This window comes from Arachis hypogaea, chromosome 13 (genome assembly GCF_003086295.3).
Source record: "Arachis hypogaea cultivar Tifrunner chromosome 13, arahy.Tifrunner.gnm2.J5K5, whole genome shotgun sequence".
Classification (NCBI taxonomy): Eukaryota; Viridiplantae; Streptophyta; class Magnoliopsida; order Fabales; family Fabaceae; genus Arachis; species Arachis hypogaea.
Genome location: NC_092048.1, coordinates 133067192 through 133081834, shown reverse-complemented (window position 1 = coordinate 133081834; position 14643 = coordinate 133067192). Strand labels below are relative to the sequence as shown.

Here is a 14643-nt window from a genome sequence, read left to right as displayed (position 1 = left end):
TCAGTCCCTGACGGAGGCATTTGGACGGAGGAACTGATCTGTCCAAGTTTTGTGAAGGTCAGAAACTTAAAAGTATTTTTCAATGGTGATGGACAAAAATGTTCCCAGAACAAAAAATCAGGGACTTATTTGTCATTTTCTCTATATTCTAACACATAAAAAGCATAAATTGCTTTGGAAATCAGAAAAATGTGTTTCAACTTTCAAACAATGTTTCGCCAACAAACTACATGCCTTGAAAAATAATATGGAAAAGTCTAAGAAGCAATTTTATTGAATTTCGGCAGCATGTAACTAGCAGAGAAAGGTGAGTTATTGAATGAAATCTCACACTATTAAATCATCATTAATAGCTATTTGATGACTACCAATCACAAAAGTTACTGGCCCTAGCATTGTTCAAATAATATTATATAATTGAATTCACAATTTGTAAACCAGCACATAGCCTCAGAGGCTCAGACCACTAATACAAACTTAATTATTAGTAATTTCAGATTAAAAAAAAAATCTTAAACTGAATAATCTACACACACGAGAAATTTTTTGTCATGAATTTCAGAGATTTTAGAGTCCATGAAGTCCTATATATCCATTGTTGATTGTCCTATTTTCACAGTTACAGTTTACAAACCACCAAAGCTTCATTATCAACTAACGCTACACAAATTGTACATAAACACGTGACACTCAAAGACACTTTTCTAACCCCAACACTCCAAATAAACATTACCATGATTCAACAACCAAGAACAAAAAAGGGTTACCCTATCGGTCAACACTAATTTCCGCCAATGGACCTTTCATTTTGGGAGGCCTCCCTCTCCCCCTGCCACTAGGCGTACCCCCAACCACCATTGGAGGTGGAGAGCCATCAAATCCCCCAGAGGGCCGGGCCATTTTCCTTGGCCGCCCTCTCGGTCTGCCACTCCCACCCGAGGTCTTAGTCTTTAGTGGGCGTGGCAGCTCATTTAGGTCCTTTGGGGGCCGTCCCCGGGGCCTGGAGGGTGCAATGATAATGCCCGGGGAGAGAGAGTCCTTGGGCTTTGGGGGCCTGCCCCGGCCCCGCCGTGGCGGCGTGTTGGGGTTACGTATGGTGTAGTTGTTTTTCCAAAACACTAGCTCACCACTGTCCCTCATCTTTGCAAGGTGCACATTGAGCAGTGCCTTGTACCCCTGAGGCAAACCTCCGTACGTGGATTCTATGTACTTTGATATCGTCGTTTTGTTCGAACCGTTCTCTTCATTAAGAGCTTCAATCGCCTTCAAAATCATCTGAGAAAATCCAAACAAAAACACGCGTAAACAAAGCTCACTCAGTTTCCACTGATTTAAAATAATCTATAGTCATTTTTGTTTAGTTAATTTCACCCGTAATACAGTGAAATAATTTTCATTTCCATTCTCTAGCTTCCTATAAATGCAAAATCGGGGGAGATGCTTAATTAATCAATATATTTTTCTTTTCTTTTTTTTTTCATTTCTCCAAGTTTTTGAAATTCCAATGGAAGCATAGCAAGAACAGTTGTAAATATTCAGAATTCAGATCAAGATTAAACCTAAACAAGAAAATGAAGAAAGAAAAAGCAAGAAGGGAAGATTCTGAATGCAGCTGAAATCATCTAAAAAATCTAAAAATAATAATAATAATAATAACAATTAAAAACATAGCTGAAAGTTTTAAGATCAAATAATAACTGAAAACTTTGAATTAGGTAAAGTATTAACAGATAAATGGAGATTTGAAGAAGGGAAGAATGTTACCTCGGGGTATGGAGGGAGTGAACGAGGTTTATTAACCTCTGGAGTCGCCATTAAAGGTTTGGCAGAACACTCGTTCCCGCAAAGAAATACAACTTCCAAGATTCAAGGTTCTCTTCTCTCACACAAGAACTGTCTCGTTCGTTTGAGCAGAACCTGCAAAGAATTGAGGATCTGATTTGAAGGAAGAAAAGATAAAATAAAAAATAAATTAATTAAAAAAAAAACGCAAGAGCTTCTTTCTTTTTCTTGCAATTGCTGTTGTTGATGTTTTCGGGAAAAATCCGAACGGTTGGGATTCGCAGAAGGGTGAGTGATCAGACGGTGGGGTATTGCCACCGGAATAACGCACGGATCGCTGACGTGGCTTATGTTTTTTTATTGTTTTTAATAATATAGTGTGAAAGTACAGAGATGTCCCTGAAGGTGGACGGGGTAACTCGGTAGAAAGGTGGGGCCCAATTGGAAGCCCAAAACCGGAATGGGAGCTCCTTGTTTTCGTGACCTCAACAGATGTAGCATCCAAATTGATGTAAGAGAGCCGTACTAAACCGACGGTGACGATTTTATGGGGGGAGGATCACGTGTGTTCTGAGTCCGTTAGATTCAGATATGGTTGTTCCCTAGTCAGTAGTCACTACTCCGCACTCACTAGTCACTAGTAATAAGTGGCAGCTACGCCCAGGCATTTATTTGTACAACACCACCAACAAGAAGGTATCACATACTGACACACATGATAATGATGTTCCATCCAAGTGACTGAAAGAGAGTGAGGTCAATTAATATAGGTTGATTAGGTTCAACAAGCATAGGACTAATGAATAATGATATACTAGTAGTCTAGTACCATATTAAATCATCATTAATTCTAAACAAGGAAAATTGTATTTCTGTTTTATGTTTTTAAAATAATAAATATATATTAGATTTTTAGCCTGTTAAGGGAATTAGAAAAACAAGTAAGCGGTTATTATTACAAGGCTCTAGTCATAAGTATACTTAACGAAATAACGCTTTTATCCGGGTACTAAAATCACAAATACTTAAAACAATTTGAGTAAACTACTAAAATATATTTTAACACGATAAAAATACATCCAAAAAAACAAAAGTGATAGAAATTATGAAAATATGATATATTTTTTTATAAGTAACTAATAAGTTTTATATTTGATAAATTATTTGTGTATTTGATGATTTTAATTTTACAAGACTATTATTTAGATAATACTTTAAAAGGTATATGAAAAAAATTGGACAAATCATCTTAATAAACTAATGGCACTTAAAAATTACGTAGATCACTTAAACAAAATTACGTTAGGTGTATATTCTCAAAGAATTTTTTTTATATAAATTGAATTAGACATTATGATTTAATATTTTTGATAGTAAATTAAAACAGGTATACTCGATTTATTACCAAAAATGCTATATTAATAATGTCTCATTCGATTTTGTCAGTATAATACTCACACTATATTGACAGTAGAATCACTCACTCACATACCACTATCATATTTTTCATCTCAAATTCACAAATATTTGTAAAACAAAGGAGCACCTCTCAATTCTCATAACACAATTTTTATTATTTAGAACACACATAATACACAAAGCATGTATGGCTTTGAGTGATTGCTATGATGTCTAAAAATATTTGTCTAATTTACTAAAAATGGTTAAAAATTAATATTTAATTTTAAAAATATAAAAGTAAATAATTATTAAATATTCAAAATTTGCCATAAAAAATAAGTTAGGCAAAAGTTAGGCACCATAGAATTCACTATGGCTTTATATAGACTAAACTTTTTAAAAAAATAATAATTTTTTTTTCTTAACAACTAAGACTACATTGATGATGATCATGAAGCTTGTAGAGCTTGCATGCTTTGTCATCATTCTTTTAAGGGTTAAGTATTTTTTTTCGTTTCTAAGGTTTGAAGTGAAAATCAAAATCGTTCCCGACCTTTTTTTGTTATTAAAATCATCCCCAACGTTACAAAATGTTATAAAATCGTCCTTTTCTACTTCAATTATATTTTTTGACCAAATTATCCTTCACTATTAATAAAAATAATATTAAAAAAAAAAAACAAAACCCCACTCCACCCCACTCCCCAGCATCTCTTCGATCTCTTCCCCCACCCCTCCCCCAATCCCCTTCCTCCTACTCTCAGACACGCCCCACTACCAACATAACCAAACTCTCAGACCCCCTGACCCTGCTTTCCAAGTTTCAACTTCCTTCTTATTCATTCCTTCTATTCGTTATTCTTCTTCTGTTAATGATGCTAACTACCTGAATCACTTGTTCAAATCGCAAAGTTTGCGTTGAGGCACTGTCATTGTGGAAGAAGAAAGAGTGAGAAAGCAGTGCAGCTGAAGAATAATTGACATTTGAAAGGCATAATTATTAAGAGAGAGACAATGAGAATCCTCTGCAATGTATGCCAAAACGCCGCTTCAATTTTATTCTGGGCCATCGACGAGGCTGTTCTTTGCCACTCTTGCGATGACAAGGTTTGACTTCAATTTTATCAAGCTATTGTTCTTCCGTTCATTAATGTCTAGTCATTTCGATTAGTTTACTACACAAATTGAATTGTTATTGAGCAAAAATAATAGATGAAATTATTAGCACGGATTTAAAATTTATTGTATACTAAGAGCCTAGGACAAGTATATTGCATCGTTCGACTTGATTCACTTATATGAATACAATTGTTCAGGCCATTGGTTGCTAAACAAGATCTAAAGCTTTTCTCTATTAGTCTACTGATCCGCTGAATTGAGTTTTGTTTTATTTTATTTTTATCTTAAGCAGGAATAGAATTAAAATTAAGATTTAATGGAATTGAATTGTGTTAAGTTATGTAGACATGTTCGAGTTGGACTTGTTGATCCTAGTGATGTTCCTCGATGTGATATATGTAAAAATGCACCTGGTATTTATATGGATTCCTGACCAGATTGTGCATTGTTGAAGTTTGAGTGTGGTTTTATGTTGGTTGTTGGAGTTGTGTTAGGTAAGGGATTCAAGTGAAAAGAGTTAAGGATAGTGGGTGGGGCGGTGGTAGTGGTGGTGGTGGTGGTGGTGGTGGTGGTGGTTAAGAGAGAGAAAGAGAGAGAGGTGACTGATGCGTAGATGATAAAGATGCAGGGAGACAGAGGGAGGGGGTTAGTGGCGAAGGAGGGGAAGAGGTTTTTTTTATTTTTGTTTTAAGGGCAAAATTGTCAAAGCATTATTATTTTTTGTAAAAATGATGATTTTATAACGTTTTGTAACGTTGGGGATGATTTTAATAACAAAAAAGGTTGGGGACGATTTTGATTTTGACCCAAGACGTTAAGGAAGAAAAAAAATACTTAACCCTTCTTTTAATAATCAAATACATCTCTTGAATATTCTTGATAATTCTTCAAATTTTCAACATCTTCTAGTAAATAGACGATTATTGTTTTCAATTCAAACTTTGCTTCTTCAATTCTTTAACCATGTTTCATGAAGATTTTAGTCCATGCAAGTTGATTTAAAATTTTTAATCAACATTGCCTCCCTTAAATTAAGCTTGTAAAATTTATCATTTCAAGCATTTTCTTCAACTTGTAAAATAACTCGGTCTTTAACAGTTTTGTAAAGATATCTGCAACTTGGTCATCAATGGGACAGTACTCAATAAAAACTTCTTTCTCATTCACCAACTTTCTGATTTTGTGAAATCGAATATCAATATGCTTCGATCTTCCATAAAACACAAGATTTTTGCAAAGTGCAATAGCTGACTTGTTATCGCAAAATATCGTCGTTGGAGTACTTTGTTTCTCGTTCAATTCCTTAAGAATTCTTCTTAGCCAAACTACTTGCGTTGCACAATTTGTTGCTGCTATATATTCTGCTTCTGTTGTAGAAAGTGCTACTACTAGTTGTTTTTTTGACGACCATGAAATTGCACCAGAACCAAGATGAAATACAAATCCTGAAGTACTTTTCTTATTTCTATATCTCCGGCCCAATCACTATCAGTGTAGCCAACAAGGTTTATTTCATTATTATTCTCATAATAAATTTCATCATTTAAAGTAACTTTGATATATCGAAGAATTCTTTTTGCCGCTTCCAAATGGTTGGTACAAGCCTCCTCCATAAATCTTCTAAGCAAACCAACTCCAAACACAATATCTGGTCTAGTCACAATCAAGTACCTTAGACTTTCAATCAAGCTTTTGTAGTATGTGGGATTTACTACTCTTCCTTTATCTTTTCTCAACAATTTGAACTTCTTTTTGACCGGAGTAAAAACTGGTATTAAGTGCTCCATCTGAAATTTCTTCAAAATATCATTTGCATATTTCTTCTGAAAAATAAAAATTACATCATCTTTTTTAACTACTTCAATGCCAAAAAACTTAGACATCAAGCCCATATATGTCATTTCAAAGTGCTTTATCATAGCCTCCCTAAATTCTGTAATTATCTTCAAATTGTTGCCAGTAAAAATCAAATTGTCAACATAAAGAAATACAATCAAGATATCTTCAGGTTCAACAAACTTGATATAAAGCGTATGCTCAAATGCACATCTTTTGAAACCATTCTGAGTGAAATAAGAATCAATCTTCTTGTACCATACTCTTGGTGCTTGCTTTAACCTGTACAAAGCTTTATTCAACTTGTAAATTTTATCTTCTTCTCCAAGAACTTCATATCTTGTAGGTTGCTCAACTTACACTTCTTCTTCTGGTTTTTGTTTGTATTCCTTTGCAACTAATCTTGTTTTGAAATGATCAACTTCACCACTGGATTTGTACTTAGTCTTGTAAACCCACTTTACTCAAATCTGCTTCTTATTTGTTGGTAAATCTATCAGATCTCATGTGTCATTCTTTTCAATGGCATGAATCTCCTCATCTATTGCTTTCTTCCAATTGTTATTTCTAGAGGCTTCTTCAAAGTTCAACGGCTCACAATCTGAAAATAGAGTAAAATTTATGATTTCTTCATCGGACGGATCGTTGTCATTACCAACTTCATAATATGCTAATCTAGCAGGTAGTCTCTGCTCTCTTTGAGGTCTTCTAGATGATTCTGGTTTTTCGGTTATGTCCGGTTGTCTTTCTTCGTCATCATCACATGTATTTTAAATTACAATTGGCTACTTTTCTGTCTTTGTGTCCCAGTCCCACATGTCTTTCTCGTCAAACGTCACGCCTTTACTGATGATTACTTTCTTTGTTTTTTGGAATGTACAACTTGTATGCTTTTGAGTCTGTGCTATAGCCGAGAAAGATACACTTCTTGCCTTTATCATCTAACTTCTTCCATAATTGATCTGGTACGTGTGCATAAGCTATGCACCCAAAGACTCTTAAATGATGGATGGATGGCTGCTTTCCACTCCAAGTTTCCTCTGAAGTTTTATCTCGAACACTCTTTGTTGGACACCTGTTTAAAATAAGAACTGTTGTTGCGACGGCTTCTGCCCCAAAATTCTTTAGGCATTTGTTTTGACTTGAGCATGCATCTGACCATATCCATGATGGTTCTATTCTTTCTTTCAACAACTCCATTTTGTTGAAGAGTATATCTAGTTGTTAGTTGGTGTTGAATTTCGTGTTGCTTAAAGTTATCTGAACACGCAAAATATTCTGTCCCTCTGTCTGTTATGAGAATTTTGATTTTACAGCCACTTTGTTTTTCAACAAATACCTTGAATGTCTTAAAGATAGCACATGCTTCTGATTTCTGCTTCAGAAAGTATACCCATGTATATCTACTAAAATCATTAATAAAATTGATAAAATACCTGCTACCACCATTGCTTGAAACTTCAACAGAACAGATATCTGAATGTACAATTTCAAGTAACTTCTAGCTCTCCATGACTTTCCTGTAAGGAATGGATCTTTGTGCTTCTTTTCCAGTTGACAAATCTCACAAATACAATTGTGAATATGAATCCGTGGTAAGTTAGAAACAAGTCCTTTTTTGACAAGTGGTTTAGACCATAAAAATGAAAATGCCCAAATCGCATATGCCACAGCCAATTATCATCAAATATCACAGTACTCATGCAAGAGGGATTAACATATTGAATTTTTAATAGAAACATTCTGTTTGAAGTCATCTTTGCTTTATCTATGAACCTTCTGTTGTTGTCAAATATAGTGCAATATTCACGATAAGTTATCATCTTATATCCCTTCTCAGATAATTGCCCCATACTTAGTAAATTGTAATCAAGTTCAAGAGCATAGAAAACATCAGAAATATTATTCAGAGAACCATCCTTCAATCTAATTAGTATATGCCATTTTCCTTCAATAGAAATTTTTGTACTATTATCAAACTTCAATAATAGTTTAATTGAATCATCTAGTGAATAAAATAACTCCTTTCTACCAGACGTATGATTACTACAAGTATTATCCAAGTAATATATATTTTCATCTTCACCACATGAATTACTTGTAAAAAATAAAGTCTGAGTGCCTGGATTATCATCAATATTTTGATGTTGATTTTCTGCAACGTATGCTTGATTGTTATTCACCATTTTGAATCTGCAATCTGCTACTTTGTGTCCATACTTTTCACATAAAAGCAGTTGAAATTGGTTCTTTCTTGATAAAAATTGCTTCGACCTCTTCCTCAGTTGACAGGCCTGAAATTCATTGCACCTCTTCCTTGATTATGTGGTGTAAAATTATTATAACTTCCTTGATTGTAATTGCCACGACCTCTTCCTCTAAAACTTCCTCTGCCTCTATTTTGAAAATTGAAACTTCGACCTCATCCTTCCTGTGTATGGCTTGATTCTGCAGCATTGTTTAAATGCACCCAACTTTTCAAGGTTTCCTCAGTTGATTTTTCTGACTTATCCAATATTCACCTGATGTGGCTTTCCATGGTTTCTTGCAACTCTGCAATCATCATGGTATCCATATCGTGTGACTCTAGTATCGTAGTCACCACATGGTCATATTTCAATGGCATGGTGAGAAGAATTTTCTCCACCACTTTACTATCGGGTATATCTTCTTCATAGACTCTCATCTTATTGACAAGATCTGTAACACGAGTAAAATATTGCTCAATAGTTTCTGAGGTAGACATCTTGTACCTTTCATATCCTCTTTTCAAAGACTGTAGCTTTACTTTTTGAGTTTTATCTATGCCTTTGTATGATAACTTTAAAGTGTTTCATGCTTCTTTCGCATTTTTGGCATTTGCTATTTTACTAAACACCGTATAATCTATTCCTTGATGAATTTGAGATAGCGCCAATTGATCTCTCTTCTGTTGGGCAACATCTGCTCCTTCTTACAAACCCGGTTCGATGAAATTCCACAGGTTCTGAGCTTTCAAATAGGTAAACATCAAAGTCTTCCAATAACTATAATCAATTTTTCCATCTAACTTGGGACCGGACCACACAATATTAAAAGTGTTTGCCAAACTGACTCTATGAATAAGTAACTATGTGAGAACCATCTCATACCTCACAAACTCTCAAACACTAGGCGCTGGATTAACTAGTTCTGATACCAAATGTCAGTATAATACCCACACTATATTGGCCGCAGAATCACTTACTCACAAAAATAACGCTATCATATTTTTCATCTATCAAACTCACTAATACTTATAAAACAAAGGAGCACCTCTCAATTCTCATAACACAATTTTTATTGTTTGGAACACACATAATACATAAAGCATGTATGGCTTTATATAAACTAAACTTTTTAATAAAATAATTTTTTTTTCTTAACAACTAAGACTACATTGGTGATGATCATGAAGCTTGTAGAATTTGCATGCTTTGATATCATTCTTTTCATAATCAAATACCTCTCTTGAATATTCTTGATAATTATTCAAATTTTCAACATCTTCTATTAAACAGATAATTATTATTTTCAATTCAAACTTGTCTTTTTCAATTCTTTAATCATGTTTCATGAAGATTCTAGTCTATGTAAGTCGATTTAAAATTTTTAATCAAGATTTACATAAAAAGATCCTTTTGGGACATTCACATAACTTAATCTCGTTTGAGTGATTTACCTAATTTTTTTAGTGCCATTGGTTTATTAGGGTGATTTTCCCTATATTTTATTTATTAGATTATTAGAAATAAATTAGAATGCTATTTTGATAACGGACAGTTAGTTTCTGAATAATAATGTTCTGTAAGTTATAGTTGAAGAATGGTAATAGAGTATATAGGTGAATGGATCAAGATCACATCAAGATAATTCATAATTGTATTATCTCAAGACTGGTTCTTGAATTAATCAACTAACAGAATTTAGTTACCAATTCCGTTTTCTGTTAAGAGCTTATACTATATATGCTCATGTATCAGTGTTACTCTAAGATAGTTTTGATTAGTTTCATTGAATACAATTCATTGTCACTCTCAATACACCTTAGAACTGGTTTCCCTTCAAATGGCATCGACATCAGCCGGTGTTGACGGGGAAGTTAGCAAGGCAAAAGTGGAGGAAACCACAATGGCAGCAGTATCTTGCGCAATAATTACGGCTTCGTTACGAGTATCTTGCTCAATCTTCTGATGATGAGTCTGAGTTTACTCTTTCCATAATAGAATCTCATGATAAACATGCAACAGCCGTTTGGGCTTTGTGTTCATCAGATTTGTGTATTTGTCTTTTTGTTACTGAATACCGGCAACTTGAGACACGCTTCTTGCCTCATGGAAGGTATATTTTACATTTTTACTCCATAATCTTCAACCTTAGGAGCTACTTGGTATTAGTAATTTCATATCTCTAAACTGATTTTAGGTGGAAGAGAATTGTTATTCAAACTTTTCAATTTGACATATTCAATGATATATACAAGTCGTTTAAATTAGAGAAAAGATGTAACCTGAACATATATATAGCCTTTGCTTGATTCTAGCAAAAATGATTAACATTCTTTCCAAAAGGTTATATTGCTCTAATGCTTCTCAAACAAAAAAAGATAACACACAAAAAAAAAAAGATAAGATGAAGCCTCTGTTTCAATAAGGTATGACAAAATAAAATAGAAGGGAAAACGGCTAAAATAAATAAATAAAAGAAAAGTAATGTCAATTTTGAGTCGATGAAGAAACATTGGAACGTGTTTCAAGTTTCAACACTCATCAGCCTTTTCCCCTTTGGGTTTCAACAAGCTGGAGACTTGCAACATGTCAAATTATATAAATTTTGCTTCAATTTCGATGGCCACGGGCATAGGGTGCAGCGACCCGAAGTGGCATGATTCTCGAAAATGTTGGAACCGTAGGGTGTCTCAAATTGGTCAGCATCTCCGTGGACCCTCTCATGAGGCTCACTGTTCACATCCCTCTCCCACACTTCATCCACTGTCAACAACAAACTTGTGTGCAAGGTTTGAGTGAATTACATGTTTATTCTCATTGCTATTAAAATTCGGAATGTTTTTCTGTACTATTTAGCGGATTATGTTTAGCGACCCTTCCATTCTGTTTATGTGATAATCAAAGAGTTGAGGGCGAGTCTGCTGAACTTCAGCATTAATGTAGCCCAAAGTAACGGTAAAATTACTGTTAAAAGAGAGGGAGGAGCACCTATATAATAAGGGTACCCAAACCCCTTTAACAGAAAGCTACCTACTCTGTAGTTAACCCTTTACACTAACTCTGTTTTCTCTTTTTATTTGGACTCAATCGCTCAAATCTGCCTTTTTGCAATTTATTTAACTTAACATACCTTGCTCACAGCGATTTAACCACTTGTTTGCTTAATTTTTCTATATCATTGTGGAAGCACTCTAAAGAGATTTTTCTACATTGTCGGAACATTTCAAATCTCTTTTTCAGTGAATCTGCAGTTGCAATTTAATTTAATCACATGCATTGCTTTGTTAATAAATTGAATTTACTATCTTCGATTTACCATGATTAAGTTTACATGTAAATCGAACCAACAAGATTCAAATTATAGGGCGTATGAATAAATCGAATAGATATGATTCGAATTGCGAGTGTTGCTGCTAGCCTGCTAGTAAATCAAATGTAGTGGCTTGGATTTACATGAAACCAAGGTATATTGAATTAGCTTAATGAAATGAAAGTAAATCGAATTATGTGAATTCGATTTACATAAATTTAGGAGATTCACATCTACTTTTTATATTTAAAACATTCACATAAATTATAAACCTTGTTTATGTGCTTTACCCAAAAGAAAAATAATAGAAAACGTACTATTGTACTCAGGGAAACAAACTAAAAAATCCCTCTCAACCTGAGAGTTCCCATTATAAACTAAGTTTAGCAACGACAAATTGACCGGTCTCAAGTCAAGAAAAAAAAGGTTTGATTGGTCCCTACAAGTCTACTACTATAGGTAACGGACGCTAAAGAAGATGCACAATTATGAGTGTTGTTAATAAATCTATTATCTTCGATATACCATGATTAGGTTTTACGTGTAAATCGAATCATATTTGTACATACCATTATTGCTCTGAGTAAATTCATTAGCTTCCTCCGTCGGGTCAGAAACTTCCTCATGATCAGTTTTATTTACATCAAGTTCTACTGTGATTGATTGAAGAATATTTTCACTGCTTTGAATATCTTGCAGTGGAATACCCTCAGGAACCGCCTCTTGATTCTCACTTTTGTCCTCAAGTGGTGGCTCAGCCTTGTCCGCAGAGTCTGGTGCTGACATAGCTTCAGCAGGTAGCGTAGATTTAGTCTCAGAAGTTGCTAAGACTTATCATCAGAAGGAGCCTCTGCCTCAGCTTCCGCAGGTGGTACTGCTGTAGCCTGGGCAGGTAACTCTGACTTAGCCTCAGCAGATGGCTCTGGCATGGCTGTAAGGGGTTGTTCAGCCTTGACCTTAGGAGATGGCTCTGCCTTGGCCTCAAGAGGTGGTTCTACCTTTGCCACATGATGCAGCTCTGCCATAACCTCAGCAGGTGGCTCTGCCTTAGACTCAGCAGATGCCTTCGCCTTAGACTCAACAGGCGGCTCCTTCGATACGTTTTTGACGTGACTTGGACTTTCCTCTACCGGAGCAAGAGTAGAAGAAGCATCAGGTTGAATTTGAAAATTGGCATCAACTAAGTGTTGGTTTTCTTCCATAGCTAACGGCACACCCTGGCCAACTTCCTCATTTTTCTTTCGCATCACTCGTTTTCGAAATTTTAACCACGCATCAGAACAGAACAGGACAATCTCCTACACCAAATCACTACAGGAGTTCAATAGAAGAAAACTGAGATGAGGGAAAAAATTTCATCCTTAAAACCAAATGTAATAATTTCTATATACATGAAATCAAGATAAATCAAATTAGCTTATTTCGATTTAGATAAAACAAAGATAAATCGAATTATATGGATTTGATTTAGATAAATTTAGAGCATTTATGTCCACTCTTTATATTTAGAATATTTAGCTAAATTATAAATTCTAATGAGTTATTTATTTAATTTGCCCAAAAACAAAAATAAAGAGGTACTCCCGTACTCGGGAAAACAATCTAAGCAATCCGTCTCTAACTTAAAAAATTTCCATTATACACTAACAAATTGACCATTCCCAAGTCAAGAAAAAAAAGGTTTTACCTGTCCTTACAATTCTACTATATAGCTAATCAGACGCCCAAGAATATGAACAATTAATTGGGTGTTGCAAGATGTGACACCAACTCATTCACTATTGTCGTTCAACACTGCTAGTTGGGACCATATTAAAGGGAACAGATTAGGAGCAATAACTTCTTACAACTTCATCGTCAAACAATTTTTTATAACATCGTTTGTCGCTTCTTGCCTGTCATAATTCTTACTTTAACTCCTGATCCTCATTATCCATAATGTTAAATGCGTTTTTTCCAGCTAAATGATAAAGAAGGTTTATATATAAAAATGTTATATGTAGATACCATATATAAAATATTTTTTTCAACTTTAAATGTGTTTACATTCATCTAACGTTGATGATATTTCACAACAGCACCCATTTTATCATAATTTAGATGTTAGGACTTATAACACCACAACCGACAGGACCCAGTGCAAATCATCACAAGTTCTAGTCATTGTCTTCATTGGCTAACAATATGAGACCAAGAACGAAAGCCTCATTCAAAAGCTAATCACTCGCTACACAAATTTTACAAAAACAGCATTGCAAATTAAACACAAATGTAATAATTAAGTCCACATCTACTACTAAAGAGGAAATTTAAGTTGTCCTAGATCGCTGGTGACCCCAAGAAAGGGCCAACTCTAATATCTCAATTGTTCACCGGGATATTTAAGTCGATTTAATTTAATCACATGCATTGCTTTGCTAATAAATTAAATTTACTATCTTCGATTTACCATGATTAAGTTTACATGTAAACCGAACCAACAAGAGAGGGAGGAGCACCTATATAATAAGGGTACCCAAACCCCTTTAACAGAAAGCTACCTACTCTGAAGTTAACCCTTTACACTAACTCTGTTTTCTCTTTTTATTTGGACTCAATCTGCCTTTTTGCAATTTATTTAACTTAACATGCATTGCTCACAACGATTTAACAGCTTGTTTGCTTAATTTTTCTATATCATTGTGGAAGCAATCTAAAGAAATTTCTCTACATTGTCGGAACATTTCAAATCTCGTTTTCAGTGAATCTGCAGTTGCAAGCAAACGAACCATATCATATGTTGCTCAAGGAATTTTCATCCCTGATGTGGTCGCGTATACGTAGTAACGTGTATATATAATGAGTGGCTCTATATATTCGAATCGCTAAGCAACTGTCTTTAATAAAACGAGCTTACTTGTTTCAATAATTTCCGCATTCAATTCCCCTAACTTAGTAAAGGAAAACGCA

General features: G+C 34.5%; 1 protein-coding gene across 1 annotated transcript; it reads right to left on the bottom strand.

The window, feature by feature from the left end:
• Window positions 1-239: 239 nt before the first annotated feature.
• Window positions 240-2290, bottom strand: LOC112733709 (HMG-Y-related protein B). The gene is made up of 2 exons (XM_025782752.3): window positions 1765-2290; window positions 240-1275 (listed from the first exon to the last, which is right to left on the bottom strand). Exons 1-2 carry the CDS (start codon window positions 1813-1815, stop codon window positions 769-771), a joined length of 558 nt encoding a protein of 185 aa, XP_025638537.1. The 5' UTR covers window positions 1816-2290; the 3' UTR covers window positions 240-768.
• Window positions 2291-14643: the final 12353 nt, after the last annotated feature.